Raw genomic sequence first — 22,448 nt, 5'->3', positions numbered from 1 at the left:
TTAAATCCATAAATACCGCAGGTGCATTTGTCACCCCAAACGGCATTACTACAAACTCATAATGACCATATTGAGTCCTAAACACCGTCAATAGAATTCTTTCTTTCTTCACTCTCATTTGATGATAACCTGAGCGCAATTCTATCTTTGAAAAGTAAGTGGCTCCTTGTAATTGATCAACAAGATCATCTATTCGTGGAAGTGGGTATTTATTCTTTATAGTCAACTTATTCAGTTCTCTATAATCAATATATAATCGTAGGAAACCATCCTTCTTTTTCACAAATAACACCGGTGCTCCCCAAGAAGAAACACTTGGTCTAATATACTTTTTATCCAACAATTCTTGTAACTGTACCTTAAGTTCTGCTAACTCGGTTGGTGCCATCCTATATGGTGCTTTCGATACTGGTTGCGCATCCAGAATCAATTCAATACCAAACTCAACCTCTCTTTCGGGTGGAAATCCTGGAAAGTCTTCAGGAAAAACATCTAGAAACTCTCTAACCACATGAGTATTCTCAACTTTATTTTTAACTTCTTCCCCACCAACCACGTAAGCCAGAAAACGCTCACATCCCTTTCTTAACATCTTATAAGATTTCAAAACTGATATCATGACACTAGGTTTTTCTAACTTGTCTCCTTTAAAATAAACTTTCTTTTTATCTGGGCCCCTTAAACATATTCGCTTTTTACTACAATCCAAATTGGCCTTATACTTTGTCAACCAATCCATTCCCAAAATCACTCCAAAATCCTTCAATTCTAAAGGTAGCAAGTCTACTAGAAAAGTATGTCCGCTAACTATAAGGGGGCAATCCTTATAAACTTTGTTCACAAACAAATTCCTACCATTAGGGAGTTTTACTAGTAATGCATTATCTAAACTTTGGGCGGGAATATTCAACTTATTCACATACTTCAAATCCACAAAAGAATGGGTTGATCCAGAATCAAATAGAATATGCACATCTTGAGAACAGAGTTAAAGCGTACCTGACACAACATCATGAGATTTTTCAGCATCCTGATTCGTCATTGCGTAGGTTCTTGCCACTGTCCTAGGTGCTGATTGCTGAAAAGGTCTTGTTGTAGAAGTCTCTTTCCTTTAGTTTCAACTTCTTGCTTTACTCCTTTCTGTGGGCATTCCCTTGATAAGAAATCACTTTCGGCTTTGGGCATTGAGTCGCTATATGCCCCCTTTCTCCACAATTATAGCACAACCCATCTGCTCGGTAACAAATGTCACCACCATGCTTCAATCCACACTTCTTACACTCCGGTATGGTGGTCTTCCTATCATATCCCCCGAAACCCTCTTTTTTTGTCTTCTGAAACTTCTTGTTATCCTTCTTATATCCTAAGTTAACGCTAAATTCTGTCTCTCGACCTCTTTTCTTGTTGTTGAAAAATTGAGTGCGAGCTTCATACTCCCTTTCTGCAATCCTAGCTTTTCTAACCAACTTATCAAATTGCTCTAATTCCAACAAAGAGACCCTTTCTTAAATTTGAGGTTTCAGTCCCTCCTGAAATCTCTTACATTTCCTAACTTCAGTATTAACCTGATGTGGGGCAAACCTAGAAAGTTCCAAAAACTTCGACAAATATTTTGACACCGACATTCCTTCTTGCTTCAATCCTAAAAACTTCATCTCCATCTCATTTTTCATACACGTAGGAAAATATTTATCAAAGAACAACTCCTTAAACCTCGTCCAAGTCATTGTTGAACAATCTTCCGTCTGTTTAACAGTGTCCCACCAAAATACTGCTTCCCCCCTTAAAAAGTGTGTTGCGAATTTCACCTTTTGTTCATCCAAGCATTCAAAAATTTCTATCACTTTCTCCATTTCCTTAATCCACGTATTCGCAACATGCAGATCCAAATCTCCTTTAAATATCGGGGGATCAGCATCCTTAAAGGTCTTGTAAGTACACCTTCGTTTATTCTCACCTTCTCGCTCCGGATTATTTATACGATCTTGTTCTTCCACACGATCAGTGTTTACCTTAATTGTATCCGTATTTTCTTGATCTCCCCTAATAGTCTTCCATATATTCCTCATTTCCTCCAAAACCAACATCATTTCAAGACTAATTTGAATGCTAGGCCCAGCGCCACTACTATTTTCTTCATTCATCGTTACCTAAAAATCATATACTATATATTAGAACTCTGTTCTAATCCACAAATCATACTAGCACTATAGTATGTACTAAACACATAGTTTATTCCACACATTCACAACTAAGGTCCACATATCCCTTAGACATATTCTCCTAACTTAAAAACACACTAGTCTAGAAATCTTAATTCTACTTTCGCCGATACTCGAACCTCTAGCTCTGATACCACCTGTGACACCCCCGGCCCGGGATGACCTCAGAAACCCGACCCGGGGATACCAAACAAACTAACTAACTCAAAATATGCTTACACAACCTTAACAACACTTAATAATATAAAGTTCTTACAATGTTTTCAAGTTTTGTAACAAAAGTTTACATTATAAGCTCCTAACGAAAACACAAACACAAGTATATTATACTAGCATCTTCCTTTAATTGCTACACGCTTCTCGGTTGCCAGTAAAACCTTAGTTCATCACATTCTTATCCTTTTCTGAACATTCTTCTCCAGAATTCTTTCCTGAGAAAGTTAGTGACATAAAAGAGTGAGCTCATAAAGCTCAGTAAGCATATATCGTACAATTCAACTGAGGTTTATCTAATAAAACAATCTTTTGATAAAAATAGTCATCAAGGATTTACCAATATCATCAAGAGTTCATCACAGCAAAATAGTTCACATAAGATTAAAACCGAGTATTCAAGCATGATTAGTTCATTCAATTCATCAAGTTGGGATCCCGGCCAACTAAACAATCGGTTTAGCTTTACTTACAATAAGGAAGCATCATCATCAGTTCATCAAGTATCAATGCAAGAATACTCGTTTTTCATCAGTAAAATACCATTCCAAAATCAAATCATCATTTAAATATTAAAACATCAACAGCGAATAAGTACAGTACATACTTACCTTAAATATATCACTTCTAAATTTATGTTCTTTCTCGGTCTCGAACCTCTGTACTATTAACCCGTCCTAACAATATACATCACAATTCTCGATCAACAAGTTTTACTTTATTAGATCTCAAAGCTAGAATTTCTACTAACTAAAGCCTTACTAACTAATTACAATTAAATAATAATTATTAAATCAATAAATAAAAAGGAATAAAATACGAGGACTTACAAATTAAAAGCCTTCAGTTTCCTAATTAGGAAAGTTGACTATCATGGGGTGTTTATATAGGGAAAGTGTGAGAATTCTTCAATCTTCCTCGATGTGGTACAAGGTATCCACCAATTTTGAAAGTAAACACATGCGAGCACAAGTGACAACAGTAAACACGTGCGAGCACAAGTGACAACATCTTGACAAAATAGCAAGCGCCTGGGTGAAATTAACCGCGCCTCTCGCCTCACCAAGATGTGCATACTCGCTTCTTAACATTTAGCTCTCACTAAGGATGGAGGTCTTTTATTATATAGCCATAGAAATTCTTTTATGTTATCAATGTGGTAGTACGGCTTCACTTCCCTTGTATTTTCATAATATCCCACATAGAGATTGTTAGGGAGTATCCACTTTTCTAGTTCTCTAAGAATGCCTCACTTAGTAACTTGTTTAGCAAATTTTATCTTGTCCCGCATCGAGTGGAACAAGAGTGCCACTACTTGGAATTTCTATATAATCTAGTTGAATTATTCTTTTTAAGCACAAGGGCTTGCAATGCTCATCTTGGCTCCACCTTGTTGAGCCATAAAAATTCTAAAATGCTCCTTGCTCATCAACTCAACCCGAGTTACTAAAGAGTTAAGAAACCTAGATCGAAGTTTAAACTTTTATGAACTTGTGGAGAATGCTATCCCATGGCATCCCACATTGAAGAATATATAAGTAAAATTCCCTCAAACCTTATAAAAGTATTATATTCATTGCTTTCTCCACATGAGGTTGAAAGACTAATTTAAGTTTTCACAAGTATTCTTTGTCCCACATCGATGGGTTTAAGAAAGTATCCTTTACTAAGTCTATATATAATGGACTTGGGCTTAAAATTACACCATCTCAATTCGATGTTGAGTTCAGGTACTACTCTTAAGTGAAAGCTTAATAGAGAAACTACCTTGAAAAAATAAAGTTCGAAATTTTAAATATAAGCGAAGCATTTGGGTGTTCACAAACACTCGGGAATATTGAAATGATGTGAAACAAAGGTCTTCTGTGAACATTTTATGAGTAAAAAGGCATCCTAACATGTCTTTTGCCTATAGTTCTTGAGAATCGCACATCAAAAAGGTTATAACATTGATAACCTTATTTCTCTATATAAGGTGACTTAGGACCAACCTGTTACTTAAAACAACTGGACTTGGAAGCTCATGTAGCTTTTAGTTTATAACTATTTAGTCCCACATCGAGAAGATGTGGTACTAACTATCATACTTGCTCTATAATAAGAGCTTTACTACAAATTTTATTTTCAAGACAACAGAAATGTTCCTTCCTACTAGATTTGTCTAGTAAAAGATGCAACAATACACAAGAAAAGATTTATTTAATACTTTAATCAAATATTTTAATAATACGAGTACATAAATTTATTTTACCTAATTATTAATTATCATATAATAGTAATATATATTAATGATAGTAAATTTACCTTTTTTATTTTTAAATAATTATAAATTATATTTTAAAAAATAATGGTGGAGTTTTTATCTTGTAGTATATAAAACTGTTTTGAGATGTGAGACTATGAGAACACTATGTGTAGCAGACTTTTAGTTCTAAAGTGAATCACCAAACCAACATGACCAAACCATTATTTTGTACGACGACAAATTATACCCAAGTTGGCTTATTATAATATAGTATAGATAGTATAACATGACCAAACCAAAATTTTGTACGACGACAAATTATACCCATGTTGGCTTATTATAGTATAGACAGTATAGATAAGTAGATTGTAAACATCATCCACACGGAAGATGTTCGCAAAAATCTACACGCAAGCGCACGTGATCATAAGTAATATATTTGTTCGTTCCCACAGAGACTGGTGAATTAAGAATACGCACCTATGCAACAATGTATGATCAATTTTCACTACTAAGACAATTAACAAGGATGGTTCTTTTATACTACTAACTAAATTTACTAATCAAATTCAGAATAGGAAAACACATGGGATTCTAACTTCATTATCGAATTCATCTAGAATTGAAATTACTGATTAACATGCGACTGTTGATCCTAATCAGACAACACGAAAGTAATACATGCCAACTCTCGTTGCACACATATCATACCAATCAAAATCCGCAATTAAGACAGAAATCTCATGGACACCAACAAAGCTCAGACCCTATATCTCTATAGCGGTAGTGTAAGCAGAGAGGTTTAATAACAGGTCGTCTATCGTGATTACACAGGGTGATAAAAATAGTTCAAGTCTACCACAAATTATGTTTCATTCACATAATCCTATGTTTACATGGCATAGTTCTAAATTCAATCATCCACTCTCGCTTCAGAAAGAATTAACAAACAACTTAGAAGTTAGCTACTCTCCTAAGAAGAATAAGCACGGCTCATGCAAAGAAATCAACGTATGTCACAAAATCAAGTAATTAACATTCGTTACTAGACTACATCGATAAATCCATTAGAATCCCATGAAGGCGGTTAGTTCATAATCGAACTAATCGACATCATGGGTTCTAGTGAGAGCATGATAAATAAAAGACGAGAATTAAATGGAATAAAAATGCTTGAATTAATAATAAAGATCACAACGTTACAGAATTGATGTTCACGAACTCGCTCGAAACTGTCACTTCCTCGCGAAGAACGATCCAATACAAACTGATAATGTGCTTCGATAAAAATTAAACTATGATATTGTTCTCTGCTAAAACTACTTGGAGGCTAGGGTTTTACACACGAGAATTTAAAATACATTGACCAAGTCAACCGGGCCTCGACCGCTGCGAAAATCCATCAGAAAGCTTCAAAAATCGGCCCGGGGGACTTCTGCTGGGCGCGGCCGCGCTAAACTAGCGCAGGCGCGCTAGTGGCAGCAGTAGATAGCGCGGGCGCGCTAACAAGTAGCGCGGGCGCGCTACTGTCTGTCATGGCAGCCCTGATTCTTCATTTTCAGCTCGTTCTCGCGTGCATGTCCTTCCTCGCTCCTAGTACCACTTCCGTAGGTGATCACGGTTGCATTTAGCTCATGCAACAAGCCCTTTAAACCCCTAGATAGCTCTAGTGGACGAGTGTGTTCTCGTGAGGGTTTGTAGAAGATGTACCCACAAAATCCCAAGTCTTGATGAATCCACAATTCTCCATTCTTGCAAATAATGCACCAGAAACAATCTAAAATGATAGAAAATCACTTCATCACCTCAACTCGTGACCTGTACAGAAAAACAATAAAAACACATCAAAAGACACCAAACACTTAAGTACAACCAACCAATTTAAGTGGAAATGAAGGCCTATAAGTGTGTATAAATACCACTTATCACACCCCCAAACTTAAATGGATGCTTGTCCTCAAGCGTCAACGACACTAACAATAATACAATGCAATGCATGAATGCAACTACGTGATGAATGAGTGAATTATGAAGTAATCGCCTTGCCAATTATAATACCTCAGATTGTGCTAATGTTCTCGAATTTCATCTCTCTCGCTACTAAGTCAATTACCCTTCTATTTACAAGTGTGGAGTGCCAGTGTGTGCAAGCATGCTCTTTTATTGAGACAAGACAAAAACTACTACTCCCACAGGATCCCCATCAAGAATCGTAAAAGTTTAAAACTAACACCCCGTCACTCAAGTCCAACTAAAAGCCAAGGTCCCAAAGAATGTCCACACCCTTCTATTTTATTCACTATATTTTTTTTTATTTTTTATTTTTATTGGTGATTAATTGCTCGGTCTAAGGTTAGAGCGCTTCGCAGTGTAAATGCGTTACGAACACCACAAGACTTCACACACCAATTATTCACTCTATTCTAGTGGTTTATTTAACCGTGCAATGGTTGAGATCCCTAAAGATTTATGCACTAGTACCCATGTAGCGAGCGTTGGGTCAACAATCCCAAACCACAAAGGGCTTTGGTTGTTAGGCACAAAGTCCCCTCAGACTTAATTACTCGAGTACTAATGAGCTCAACCTAGTTAATTCTACCACTTATTTTTTTAGTGAATTTATTTACTACTATTTTTTTTGCTTTTTTTTTTTTTTTTTTTTTTAGAAAGGTATATCTACTCCTTAGTTCCCCCAAACTTAAGATTTACAGACCTAAGCTGAAGGGTGCTCAATTCAATCCTAGAGTTCATGAAATTTCGTCTAAATCCTATCTCAAGAACATATGTGAATTACAATTTCCAACACAAGCAATTTCCAAGTACTAACCTAGCATTGCAATTGAAACTACTAATCAAGAACTACGCACATAACTCATCATAGGCAATTAACTTGGCTTAACTTCATAATTCATGCAAATGCTCGTGATAGTAACTACGACAATTACCACTAAACATGTAAAATAAAAAAAATTTGAGAAAAATAGAAAGAAAACGTAGAAAAATAGAAAGAAAACGTGAGAAATAAACAAAGCAAAAGCAAACTAAAATAAACGTGAACTACATGAACTAACTAACACATGCAATAATAAACTACACTATAATAATATGCTCTTCCTTAGATTACCACCCCCAAACTTATAATTTTCAATGTCCCCATTGAAAGTGATAAAAAGGCTAGAGCACCCACATACCTACTCGGAGTCCGAGTCCTCCCCCTCCTCTGCAGGAGGTGAATCAGGTGGAGGATACTGCATCCCTGCTCCGAATACTGGCCACTGAACTGTGACCCCCTGTGCCTGAAAAGCACTACCTAGAGCCTGTGTCAAATCAAACGCAAACCTCTGGTGGATGTCATGCATGGTGTCCATCCGTCTCGCTAGTCGGCGATAATGAACATCTCCCATCGGTTCGGAGCTCCTCTCCGTCTGAGAAGTACCAGCTCCAGAAGCTCTAGTCTGCTCCCTCCTAACAAACGCTGGACGTCCCCCAGGCATCTCATCATATACATACCCGAGGCCTCGAGGGTGGGGAACTCCTCCATCCCACTCCGTCATCCGACTGATCGCCGAATGATCAATCGGTGCTGCTGGCAACTGTAATTGCTCGTTGGCTGGCCAACGAACACCGCTTGATCGACAGAGCTTCGTCACAATTGTGCCATACGGAATGGCACCAGTGGTTCCTCCCTGTAAGAACCTCAGAATCCCCTGATGAATAACATGTCCCAGATCAATATACTTGCCCGAGACAATCCCAAAGAGCAGAATAGCTCTATCCACTGTCACCTCATGCCCATGTGAAGATGGCATGATGTTAGCACAGATGAAGGCGTTCCACGCCTTCGCATACCGGTTCAATGCGGCTGCTGGAAACGAAACATGTGCCGGCAAAGGAGGTGCTGTCATCTTCCAAGTCGTGTCCGGCACACACATATCATACACCAACCGCTCAAGATCAACCGGATCATCATCAAACCGGCGTTTGGCACGCCCGATCCTCTCCACAACCCAATCTTCTTCATTACGGCGCTTGGCACGCCCCCCAATAATTCTACGGATCGCCTCCGCACTATAATCCACACGTATTCCCCGCACCACCGTGAATCCATCGCGATTCTCCTTGGCATTAGCATAAAACTCTCGAATAATAGCCAAGGGAACCGCCTCCGGAGCCTCGCAAAAAGACTCCCAACCCCGTTCTTGAATCATGTTCAAAAGCTCACCATCTTCCGCCGTGGGTAGGAATCCCCTCTCCTTAACTATCGACTTATTCATAAGCCGTTGAAACTCGGTTCGTGCACCATCGGAGGTGAACTCAACCTCACCCATCGAGGAAGAATCGCTAGATGTGGGGGCTTGGGTGCTTGGTCCTTGTGATCTTCGGGCTCTTTTGGGTGCCATTGATAGAGATTTAGAGTTGCAAGAGATTTGTGTGTAGTGGGTTTGAGAGATTTGGTGGAGGTTGTGTGTATGGATGTGTATATATAATTAGGGTTTAGAGAATTATAATGGGATTTGGAGATGGGTTTTGTGTTTATATAAGGATTTGAGAGCTGAGTTAGGGTTATGGAGGATATATTTCGGGCTAGGCATGCAAAATTAGGATTGTGGGCTTTTAAAAACGAAAAGAAATTATTTTTGGGAGAAAAATCGACTGCCTCGGCAGTCAGTAGCGCGGCCGCGCTAAGTGTAGCGCGGGCGCGCTGTACACTCTAGTGCGGGCGCGCTGGACACTAGCGCGGGCGCGCTAGTGTCTGACACCCAGAGCTGAAATTTCTCGATTTTTGTGTTTTTGAGGTTTACAATGGTACAAAGTGGTTCCAATGCGTGGGTTGCCTCCCACGAAGCGCTTGTTTAACGTCGTTAGCTCGACGTGAAGTCCAGAATTAATCTGATTCCGATGAAGTATCCTGTGGAGGATACCTCGTTCCATAGCCAAACGAATCCCAAGTAACATTAACATCTAGTGCTAAGAATGCTTCAGCAAGAGAATCCGTTAGTATATCAGCAAAGCGACCAATTCGTTCTTCCACCGCGTCAATACGCCTGATTATCCTTCGGTACTGTGCTTCATTCAATGTTGAATCAGCAGGTGATTGAATTACAGATTGGTTACTCGCACTGGTAGAGAGTAGAGGACAAGTGTCTCCACATGCATTAGAATTTGAGTCTGAGTGAGCTCTAATTCTGTGCCAATTAGTCATCTGTAGTTCCTGAGTGACTTCGACCGCTTCATCATCCTCTTATTCTTCCTCTTTTGGAATTTTTCACTTTAGGTCTCTGTGCTCAGCAGCAGCCAAGTTCTCTATCAGTTCGTAAGCATCATCGAAACTTTTGCTCCACAAATTTCCTCCAGCTGCCACGTCCAACACTGCTCTACATTGACCATTAAGACCCCTGTAGAAATAATGAATTGCCATTCCAGGAGGCATGTCATCTTCATTAAGATTTTCGAGAATCTTCTTGAACCGGTCCCAAGCTAGACAAAGATATTCTCCCGAGAATTGAGAGAATTTACTTTCAGTGTTTTTGATAGCTGATACTTTAATTAGAGGATAAAACCTTGTGCAGAATATTTTCTCCAACTTGGTCCAGCTATTAGTAGTGCTTGCCGAGAGAGAGATAAACCACGATCGTGCTACATCACGTAGCGTGAATGGAAAGAGTCTCAGCTTCACCAGATCCTTAGGTCCGATATTGAAATCCAATGCAATAATGAATTTCTCGAAATTCCTTAGATGCAGGTTAGGGTCCTCAAGAACAGATCCCCCAAATTGAATAGTATCCTGCAGCTTGAGAATGATTGATGGCTTGATTCGAATACCACTGGCTGATATTGCTGGCTCAATTGTGTCAGCCTGATTATAATTGATTTTCAACCGAGAAAATCCACGTGACGCCTCACCAACTGCTGTCCTAGCATAATCCATTGTTTCAGAATCAGAAGAATAAGATGAATCCATTGCTTCCTTATGAGCTTTAGAATGTGTTAACATAAACGCGATCCAAGTACCTGAAATAAAGAAAAGAAGAAAAGTGAGAAGAGAATAGAATCCTAGTCAGTGAATTTTAATGCACACTGATGACAAGTACATAAACTAATTAACACCGAGTCCCCGGCAGCGGCGCCAAAAACTTGTTCGCAAAAATCTACACGCAAGCGCACGTGATCATAAGTAATATATTTGTTCGTTCCCACAGAGACTGGTGAATTAAGAATACGCACCTATGCAACAATGTATGATCAATTTTCACTACTAAGACAATTAACAAGGATGGTTCTTTCATACTACTAACTAAATTTACTAATCAAATTCAGAATAGGAAAACACATGGGATTCTAACTTCATTATCGAATTCATCTAGAATTGAAATTACTGATTAACATGCGACTGTTGATCCTAATCAGACAACACGAAAGTAATACATGCCAACTCTCGTTGCACACATATCATACCAATCAAAATCCGCAATTAAGACAGAAATCTCATGGACACCAACAAAGCTCAGACCCTACATCTCTATAGTGGTAGTGTAAGCAGAGAGGTTTAATAACAGGTCGTCTATCGTGATTACACAGGGTGATAAAAATAGTTCAAGTCTACCACAAATTATGTTTCATTCACATAATCCTATGTTTACATGGCATAGTTCTAAATTCAATCATCCACTCTCGCTTCAGAAAGAATTAACAAACAACTTAGAAGTTAGCTACTCTCCTAAGAAGAATAAGCACGGCTCATGCAAAGAAATCAACGTATGTCACAAAATCAAGTAATTAACATTCGTTACTAGACTACATCGATAAATCCATTAGAATCCCATGAAGGCGGTTAGTTCATAATCGAACTAATCGACATCATGGGTTCTAGTGAGAGCATGATAAATAAAAGACGAGAATTAAATGGAATAAAAATGCTTGAATTAATAATAAAGATCACAACGTTACAGAATTGATGTTCACGAACTCGCTCGAAACTGTCACTTCCTCGCGAAGAACGATCCAATACAAACTGATAATGTGCTTCGATAAAAATTAAACTATGATATTGTTCTCTGCTAAAACTACTTGGAGGCTAGGGTTTTACACACGAGAATTTAAAATACATTGACCAAGTCAACCGGGCCTCGACCGCTGCGAAAATCCATCAGAAAGCTTCAAAAATCGGCCCGGGGGACTTCTGCTGGGCGCGGCCGCGCTAAACTAGCGCAGGCGCGCTAGTGGCAGCAGTAGATAGCGCGGGCGCGCTAACAAGTAGCGCGGGCGCGCTACTGTCTGTCATGGCAGCCCTGATTCTTCATTTTCAGCTCGTTCTCGCGTGCATGTCCTTCCTCGCTCCCAGTACCACTTCCGTAGGTGATCACGGTTGCATTCAGCTCATGCAACAAGCCTTTTAAACCCCTAGATAGCTCTAGTGGACGAGTGTGTTCTCGTGAGGGTTTGTAGAAGATGTACCCACAAAATCCCAAGTCTTGATGAATCCACAATTCTCCATTCTTGCAAATAATGCACCAGAAACAATCTAAAATGATAGAAAATCACTTCATCACCTCAACTCGTGACCTGTACAGAAAAACAATAAAAACACATCAAAAGACACCAAACACTTAAGTACAACCAACCAATTTAAGTGGAAATGAAGGGCTATAAGTGTGTATAAATACCACTTATCAGAAGACCAGCTTGAGCGGTGACAACAAATATATCAACAACAAACAACTTAAGCTGGCTGGCTGGCAATTACTAGTCTAATTTGCAATTTTTTTCAACCTCACCAACACCATATAAACTTTAGGGTGATGTCCACTGATTAAAAAAAGGGTGCACCTCCCAGACAGCACTATGCTCCCACATGTGATCATCTCCCATGAAAGCAGGTCCTCGAATAATCATTGCCACTAATATACTAGACTATTAGTGTATAATTTAATGATTCGCTTGTAAATTTATTGTTCGAAAATATGGGTTTTAGTGTAAGTCATATTTTGAACATTATGGCTAAAGGATGTGTGAGATATGATGATATTCTATCGATAATGGAAATTATTATTTTCATTGGAATTTGGCTCAAATATTATGGCATAGTTAATTTGATTTTGTTTCAGATTAATTGATATGGTGTATATCTTTATATGTTTTAATTTGATTTTATTTCAGGTTATTTATGGAATAGAGTAGCTTGCAAATATTACACAAATCCATAATTAATGTTATTTAATTATGGGAAAAAGTAGCACACAAGTTTCTTTGCACATATATATATTCCTATAGGTGTTAGGGTTAATCATCTCAAAAAATTAGTTACCTAGTCGTCACACCTTTCTCAGTCCTCTCTCTCTTTTGGTGATAATTCTCTTGGTCGATTTCTAGCTCGTTGGTGGTGTCATTCTTCTGCAACATACGGTGTCACCGTTTTATCCTGGGAAGCTATCTTTCTACACATACGGTGAGGGGCGAATACGCTTTAAGGAGACAGTCACGCACTGTACTCGGGTTTTGTTATACTTGTTCTTGTCTCCTTGTCTTTTGATTTTTCTCGATCACTGTTTTGCATTACACACACAAACACGATAGTTTTATTTCTTGGTTTTAACGCATATTGTTCAACAATCTTAAAGCGTATTTTATATGTACATATGTGTTCGGTACTTACATGTTTCTTTGCTTGTCGTGATAGATTATTTAGTGGAGAATCAAACTATGAAAAACGCGATGAACACAATGATTGATCTCAAAAGTACAAGTCATAGTACCTGATGGGGGTCACGAGTAGTCGTCTAACCCTAACCCATAGATCGTAGTATCTGATGGGGGTCAAGAGTAGTCGTCTAACCCTAACCCATAGATAGTAGTATCTGATGGGAGTCACTTGACCATAAGTATAAAACCGAGGACGCTGAGCCTAAGAAGTGGATTGTTGGCCGCTTTCTTGATTATTAAGATTGTCTAGAATGATTATAAAGTTAAATAATCAATGGGTGAATTGTTGTTCACACTGTGAGTGTATTCGACAATTGCAAATTACTCGCTTTATTTTAGTGAAGTAGCTGCAAGTTTGCATCATGCTTAAATGAGCGAAAGAAAGCGATTTTGATCAATTCCGAATATCACCGAATATGAAGATATTGGTTGTTTGGACACTAATTATATTAAATAAGATACCCTGAAAGGAAATAACTAGATTTCCTATTAGTTCTAGAATTTATGAACATTCTCAAGAATGGTGAAGTTGTGGGGGTATCTTGACGAGAATTTTCTGCGAGTTTTAAAATGTAGAAAACATTCTTAAATATTATTAAAATGTGGGGGTATCCATAAGATGTCTTAATACCATTACTTGTAAAGGTAAAATAATTAAGATATTTGGGATGGATACAGACAATGGTTGTGTCTGATTACATCCTCCATGTGAATCTAAATTTGAGATGTGCGAAAGTGGAAATTTCGGAATCTAAGGATACCTTGGTTTTATGCAATATCATGTAGATCCACAATTAATCCAAGTGAGCTTGTAAGCTCTCGGATAAATATGAGATTGAATAACAGACTTGAGATATACATATGGTTAAATATCAAAATGGTCACTGAAGTGGAGGTCATATATCAATTCGTCCACCAATCTTAACGGGGTATCATTTGAGTCATTAAAGTCACATTAAATATCAAACAAGTACCTCTAAACATGAGTTCAGGCACAAAAAAAAATACTATTTAGAGAGATTGACAAATTATCCTTAAATGTTACCAGAACCAAGTAAAAGGTTATGATTTCTAGTATTTATGCTAATAAATTAAGATTTAATCAAGTTTATTTACTATTTATTTTTTATTATATAGTTATTTTCTTTATTTTAATTAGAAATAAATAGTAAATAAACTTGAACAGATCTAAATATATGATCACAAATGCTAGAAGTCATAACCTTTTTACTTGGTTATGGTAACATTCAAAAATAATGAGTAAAACTCTCGAAATAGTATTTTTAGTGCTTGAACTCATATTTAAAGGCACTTGGTTGATATTTGTTGTGACTTTAATGACTCAAATGAGACCCCGTTAACATTGATGAACGAAGTGATACATGACCTCCACTTCAGTGACTATTTTGATATTTAATTAACCCGATATTATACATATGGTAGCCTCAAATGTTTGAAAATTTGCTCAATGGAGAACTGCGAAGCTTGTAGGAAGCTATGTGTTCCTCCGGTGATTCTTTGATGAAAGAATACATTAAGGGGAGAATTGATTAGAGTTAAGAAATCAATGAGTCAAAATTTTCTGCATGCACGCTAGAAAACAGACTGCGGTGTTATAAGTATAATTTAAACTCTCTATATCTTCTGTGGAGAAATGGGTGTTACAGAATAGAGAGAGTGAATCTATTTTGTAGAATCATATTTGAAAATATGTGGATCTTTTTGTGAAGATGCCATTAGGACCTAAGTGAATTTTTAAATTAAAAAAATAAATATGTGGGTTAAAGGAAAATAAAAGGTTAGACTGATAATTAGAGATTACAGTCAAAGTGAAGACCTGATATTCTTTGAGATATATTCTTGATTTATGGTAATAAAGTTCATTTAGATGATAGTTGAAAATTGTTGCTTTGCGAAATTGAGAAGTACCTCAGTCAAATGAACATTGAGATAATCTTTCTAAATAAAGATTTAAAATAAATCTACGTGAGTCAACTTGAGTGTTTGTTGCAAAGGCAAGTGTAGAAAGATTATCACCTGGTGAAATATTTTGTGAATCAAAATAGACACACAAACAATGGCATACGGAATTTGGTATTGCTACGATAAGAAATGGCTTTATAAATGACTTAATTTTCCATTTTGAGGACACTCAAATTTGGAAAATTATTACCAGTTTGGGGACACTTAAACTTGGTAATAAGGCAAATTGAAATTGCTATTTTTTGGGACGCTAAAAATGGGTAATATCAATATAACGACTTGAAGCCTCAACTGATAATTGGTAAAATGATTACCAAAATGTGAAATATGCCAATGTTGAGATGTTAAATCACTACAAGAAAAACAGCCTCAGACAACACACGTTACACAACGGTTCGAAAAAATTCCGTTGTGCCATTCCGACATACAACGGCGAAATATTTTTTCTTAAAATACAGTTGTCTGAGAGCAGAACAGATATTGGTTACGTAAACTATTGTCTATTTGATGATATTCAAAACTCGACAGACAAGCTTTATTTTTGGAAGTGTTGTGTGACATTGTTAACACAATGGTCTAGTAACCGTTGTGAATCGAGGTGGTTAAGACAATGGTTTTTGATGTAGTGTTGTGTAATTCAGACAGCGGTTACATTTAATTTAAAAAAATAACATTGTCTAATAAACATCATGGCAACGGTTTCAAAACAATTGTCTAATTAATGAATTAGACAAGCCTTTTTGAAACTGTGTTGTGCAAATTAGAAAGTTTGTACAATGGTTTTTCGAATGTATTGTCCTATACAATATCACACAACGGATGAATACAGTTGTCTAAAGTAACTCTTTTAGAATTTCAATAGACACCACCTGATGAGGTGGCACCATATGATTAGTCATAAGACTATCACTTGGATTGTTGAGATGGTGCAATGAGAGCCGTTGATTGAAAGGATATTTAAAATCAGTCGTCAGATTAAAAAACATTGATACGCTTACACAACGGTTTTTGTCAAAAGAAATGTTGTCAGAGATTTTCTCAGACAATATTTTTCTCATAGAAAACCGTTGTCTAAAAGCCTCCTTCTAGAACTTTCGAGAAAGAGGACACAACGATCTTTAATAAAATAACTTTTGTGTTTAGACCTTATTCTAGAAGGTTCATTAACCAAACAACGGATTTTTCTCAAAATAATTCAACGAATCTGGCACGAGTCCTATTTTAGGAACTAGTAATTTTACAAGATTTTTATTAAAAAGTTGTACAAGATAAATTTATAAATTTATTATTTTTGTACATGACTAAAATAAGTGGGTATTAACATCGATAGGGTTGGCTCGTTGTAAAATTCATTTCAAAAGATATTTCAGTTAATAATCCTATTTTGGGGACTAGTATTTTTACTAGATTTTTATTAATAAGTTATACAAGATAAATTTAAGATTTTTTGATAATTTTTGTACATGACTAAAATAAGTGGATATCAACATCTGTATGGTTGGATCGTTGAAAAATTCATCTGAAAAAATATTTTCAATTAATCTGGTACGAATCCTGTTTTGGGGACTAGTATTTTTACTAGATGTTTATTAAAAAATCATACAACATAAATTTATTATTTCTTTATTATTTTTGTACATGACTAAAGTATGTAGGTGTTAACATCCGCACGGATGGATCGTTGAAAAATTCATTTCAAAAAATATTTCAGTTAATTTGGTACGAATCCCGTTTTTGGGACTAGTATTTTTACTAGATATATATTAACAAGTCATACAATAGAAATTTGTTATTTTTTGATTATTTTTGTACTTGACTACAATAAGTGGATATTAACATCCGTACGGTTGGATCGTTGAATAATTTATTTCAAAAAATATTCCAGTTAATCTCGTAAAAGTCCCGCTTTAGAGACTAGTAATCTTACTAGAAATTTATTAAAAAGTCGTACAAGATAAATTTTTTATTTTTTGATTATTTTTGTACATGACTAAAATGAGTAGGTATTAATATCCGTACGGTTGGATCATTGAAAAAATCATTTAAAAAAATATTTCAGTTAACCTGGTACAAATTCTGTTTTGGGGACTTGTAGTTTTACTAGATTTTTATTAAAAAATCATACAAGATAAACTTATTATATTTCGATTATTTTCTTACATGACTAAAATAAGTAGATATTAATATATGTACGGTTGGATCGTTGAATAATCCATTTCACAAAATATCTCAGTTAATCTGGTACAAAATCCGTTTGAGGGAATAGTAGTTTTACTAGATTTTTATTAAAAAGTCATACAAGATAAATTTATTACTTTTTGATTATTTTTGTACAACTCTAAAATGAGTGAGTATTAACATCCGTACGGGTTGGTCGTTAAAAACCATATATAAAAAAAATATTACATAACAATGCGTATAAAATCAATAGATAAATAAATAATTTATCATTTTCACTTTTGAGCCACTTTTCGTTTTCCCCCTTCTCCAATTTTCATTTCCCCCTTCGTCCAAATTTTCGCCCTTATGTCTCCGAGCTTTTGTCTAACTAATACTCCTCCTTTTCATCTTTTACTCTCTCCCTCTCCCTGCTATACGCTCTATGCTCTCTCAAGTCAATTTTTTTTAAAATCAGGTCGATTAATTGTGTATTGCGATGGGTTGGGGTTTTTAAGTTTACAAACCCTAACCATCTCCCTGGATCTCATCTCTTTGTGACATACTCAGTGAATTTGTTGTTTAGATTCACTTTCCTTGGTAGGTGGAACTTCTCAAGCCCGAAAATGAAGAATAAGGTGAGATTGAATAGAGTCTGATGGGCTAATTAATCTGTACAAGAACGTGTTAATTATCATCTAATGGGCTAATTAATTTGATGGGTTTTTGTTTTTAGGTGTTGTCAAAGCTTGTTAGTGGAAGTGGAGTCGATGCTGGTGTGTTGTCTATAATCTTCTTTATGTTAGTCATTTCTTGTATAGTCTTTCATTATTATTAGAGTTAGTCTTGAACTACATTTTAGCTATTAATACATATTTTTTGAGAGATTTGAAGTGCTGCTTGAAATGATGGAAAGGCACTAGTAAATGGCTTGTGGGTTGCTCACACTTTTGAAGTGGGCATGCCTCTTGGTACGGAGTTTGTAAGTTTATCATATTCAGTCCTTTTTATGATATCCATAAATTGTAGAAAGCTTCTTTATTTCCTATATGCTAAGTTTGTTGTGTGTATACAAGAATTTATGAATTAAAATCTGGGAAAATAGAATATGGGGAAATAGGTAGTCGTTGCAAGGTCTAAAGGGAGAAAAATGAGGCAAGTCATTGAACTTGGGAGAAAGGTTCTAGTTGTGAAATGATAAGGCAGAGGGCTTGATCATTTGATAGAAATATATCTATCCTTTATCTAGTTATTGATACATCTGAAAATTGCAGGTTTTACTTTTAGTTGCCAGAAATCTTTTGCCTTCCTAATTGGAATGTCTATAGGATCTTCTTGTCCTACCGTGAATTGTGAAAATTTTTGTATGCCTTAGTGTAATTTCTTCTTTCAACTATAGATAAAGCCGATTTGATTTAGGTTCTAATTTGACAGGGGTGTATAATAACAATGGCTATATTTGATGATTTCATGCAATGGCTTAATGAAGTGATGCCATTAAATGGAATCTAAACAGATTAACTGTAGAAAATTTAATTATAGTAGTTCACCAATTAATGTAAGTGGACTCATTCGATAAAACACAGTTCAAGTTTAAATGAGTCTGCTTTTGTTGAATAGAGGTAATATGCTAGCTAGTAATTGAAAAACTAGGCAAAGGCACCTGCTTATCACCGTTAAACCTCTTGTGGTCATTCTTAATAAGTACATGTGCCAGCTGCTTCCAAATGGCTAATCATCAATCCTAGATTGTCTCGAGGAAGATTATGTCAAAATATTTCAAATAATGAAAAGATAGAATTTGTGTAATCATGTGGGAGAGATGCACTCTATTGCACAATATACAAACATTGTATGAGGTAAGTGATTGGTTTCATAATTGCTTGGGTCTAACATTAGTACATGATACTGATTATAGCGATGATATGATGTGAGTGTTTTCTTTCCATTGATTCCTGATTCAAAACAGAGCAGGGCAACTTTTTAATTTGGAGTAATAGAACTTGTTGCTAAGTAATTTTCTGCTTCAGTAGATTAATACAAGTAGCAATTCATGGTGCATTATATTTTTGCAACTATGAAATGAAACAGGGCACATTGAGCAAAAGAAGAAATAGAGAGATCCTCAACACATCTAACTTTATTCTTGGTAAAACCTATTATTCGTTGTTAAAACTTCTGTAAATATTAATTGGATTCATTTCTTGTACTTGCAGATTTTCCCTCTAATTGAGAAATACAAGATTGGGCATCTGAATAGGATTGATGCTCATCTTGCCAACAATAGTCAGCCACTAGAGATGCAAAAGCTTCAATGTTGAGTAAAACTTCAGTTCTTTGAGATTTACTTCTCAAATAGAAGTGGAAAAGAGGGTAATCAAGCTCTTAAGGGTTATATAGGAGCAAGCTATCACATACACGTTGCTAGTTTATATTGAGCATTATAATATTTACGGTGTAAACTGTTTCAGCCTTTTGTATTTTGAATGGTTTTGTAAACACTAAATTGAATTTTTTTTTCATGTCAGAGATTTATTTTTTGTATTTATTAGTGCAAGATTTTGTGACGTAATTTTTTTGAAATATATTGTTAGCATATTCTCATTTTTATTAGATGTTTTTATATGTGAGCATAAAAGTGTTGTGTGTAAGAAAATATGACAATGACTTGTGTATACTAAATTGAAAAACCGTCGTCCTGAATGAAGAAAGACAACAATGTATAAAATAGAAAATTGTTGTATATAGTATTTCCAAAGATGGTTCTTAAATTGACATGTTCATAAACCGTTGTTATGTATTCATTCTAACAACAGTTTTGTATCTTAAAATTGTTGTTTCATATGATTTCCAACAATGATTCTAATTATCAATACTGTTATGCGACAAGCTTTCATACATTGGTTTATTATGCAAAACCATTGTTTGGAATCCTTTGCAACTTTTGTTTAGTTTTCAGAACCGTTGTGTCACCCGTTATTCAACAAGTGTTAGAAACTATTGTTGTTGATATTGTTCAACAACAGTTGGATTCCCGTTGTCTGATATATTATCAGATATCGCCTCAATATTCAACGGGATCCCGAGATGACAGACAACGGTGATAAACCGTTGCATGACCCTTTTTTCCTTGTAGTGAATTGATAGACAATCAATAGATTGACATATGAGTTTACACCATTTATGAATGAAATGGTAGTTGTATGTAATTACGCGCGAGTGATCTGATCATCACTAAAAGTAATGAAGAAAAGATCATCTCAAGCAATTTAATGAGACTTGAAGTTTTGATTTTTATAATTAAAATCTTTAAAACTTTATTGAGTCTTAGAGGACACAAGTCAGGCAATGATGACTTAAATCTTAAGTTTATGCTATGTACATATGAGTTGGGGCTGCTTTGCATGATGTATCTAATTGTACTATATGGACATAATATTAAAATTAGACATTTGACTTTAAATTGTAAATATAATTCACAAAAGTAGACAACCATGTCATGGAAATCCTAAAATAGACGATTTAATATAGCTCAATTCATGATGGAAAATAAGACTATTGCATAAGGAGTATGTCGATATAACTCATATCATGATAGAATGTGAGGCTATAGCATATGCAGATAAGAGGCAAAATTTTTTATGCTACTTTATAAAAGATGTTCCTCAATGACAAGGGAATGTGTCTTCCATATGTAAATAGCGTGCACTCAATCAATTGGAAGATCACATTGCTATGTTATATGTCTTGTCTTAATAACAAGGACATAATATCATTAAACAACTACTCTCAACGAGAATTATTAGGATTGACTAAGTAAAATGATAATATTGCGGATCCGCTAACCAAAGGGTTATGGGGAAAAGTGGTTGAGAAATCATCGAGAGGAATGGGGCTTAAGGCTATTGCTCAACGGCATCATGGTGGACACCCAACCATTGCTAACTAGAGATTCCAAAAACTTGGTTCAATGGGACAACTAAATCATGATGACCAAATCATTGTGGGGTTAACCACTGGTCTGTTCCTATGATGAAGAAACGGTGAGACCCGTAAGGTACGAGGTTAAGCCTTGAGCTTTTAATGATTTTTAGTAAATACATGGAGTTGTACATGGAATTCAGTTGAGTAAACGCGGGTTACTTTATAAGATAATGATCAACTATGTGGGAGAGAAGTGGGCGCTTCAAAGGAGAATTGCGAGGCGTAATTCTTTAGAAACTCCTACATAACCAGGATAATGTTCCATGCCCAAAATGGATATACTCATGAGAGCTGAACGAGTCAGAAAGGATATAGTCATAAGTATATCATTGTTTACATAAACAGTCGAACAGTTCAAGGACAAGCACGTCTACTGTCTACTAGTCACGTCAGTATACTTACTCAAGCGAATGTTCAAGGAGCATTCTCTACCTGTCGTATGCTATATCTGATCGATTAAATTATCACCAAGTCAAATTAAACCTTGTGTCTGTCTGTCTGGTGTGTGCTACTAAAATCACCAACCTCACCTATGTGGGGGATTTGTTGGAAAATATGGGTTTTAGTCCCATATTGGTAAGTCATATTTTGAGCATTATGACTAAGGGATGTGTGAGATATGATGATATTCGTTTAATATGAAAATTATTATTTTCATTGGAATTTGACTCAAATATTAGGGCATAAATTAATTTGATTTTGTTTCAGATTGATTGATATGGTGTATATCTTGATATATTTTAATCTATTTCTATTTCAGATTATTTATGGAATAAAGTAGCTTGCAAATATTACACCAATTTCATAATTAATGATATTTAATTATGGGAAAGAGTAGCACACAAGTCTCTCTGAACCTATATATATTCCTACAGGTTGTTAGGTTTAATCATCTCAAAAAATTACCTAGTCGTCACACCTTTCTCGGTCCTCTCTCTTTTGGT

General features: G+C 35.9%; 1 protein-coding gene and 1 long non-coding RNA gene across 2 annotated transcripts; one reads left to right on the top strand and one right to left on the bottom strand.

Annotated features, from left to right (window-relative positions):
- Positions 1 to 1,130: 1,130 nt before the first annotated feature.
- LOC135151548 (uncharacterized) lies at positions 1,131 to 2,144 on the bottom strand. Its single transcript, XM_064090066.1, has 2 exons — positions 1,544 to 2,144; positions 1,131 to 1,453 (listed from the first exon to the last, which is right to left on the bottom strand). Exons 1-2 carry the CDS (start codon positions 2,142 to 2,144, stop codon positions 1,131 to 1,133), a joined length of 924 nt encoding a protein of 307 aa, XP_063946136.1.
- A 15,832-nt stretch (positions 2,145 to 17,976) lies between these two features.
- On the top strand, positions 17,977 to 20,045 carry LOC135151738 (uncharacterized). The gene is made up of 3 exons (XR_010290630.1): positions 17,977 to 18,158; positions 18,257 to 18,502; positions 19,737 to 20,045. It is a non-coding gene; the product is annotated as an uncharacterized LOC135151738 (long non-coding RNA).
- Positions 20,046 to 22,448: the final 2,403 nt, after the last annotated feature.

Source organism: Daucus carota, chromosome 3, assembly GCF_001625215.2.
Source record: "Daucus carota subsp. sativus chromosome 3, DH1 v3.0, whole genome shotgun sequence".
NCBI classification, from domain to species: Eukaryota; Viridiplantae; Streptophyta; class Magnoliopsida; order Apiales; family Apiaceae; genus Daucus; species Daucus carota.
The sequence above is the reverse complement of the archived record's forward strand: the minus strand, read 5'-3'. Positions and strand labels throughout refer to the sequence as shown.

What these genes read in the sequence shown, in the direction of transcription:
- LOC135151548 (XM_064090066.1), bottom strand. Translation starts at nt 2,144, where the DNA reads ATGAATGAAGAAAATAGTAGTGGCGCTGGGCCTAGCATTCAAATTAGT. An exon ending in TAATACTGAAGTTAGGAAAT is followed by an intron (nt 1,454 to 1,543) that starts GTAAGAGATTTC and finishes TGGTTAGAAAAG; the next exon opens with CTAGGATTGCAGAAAGGGAG.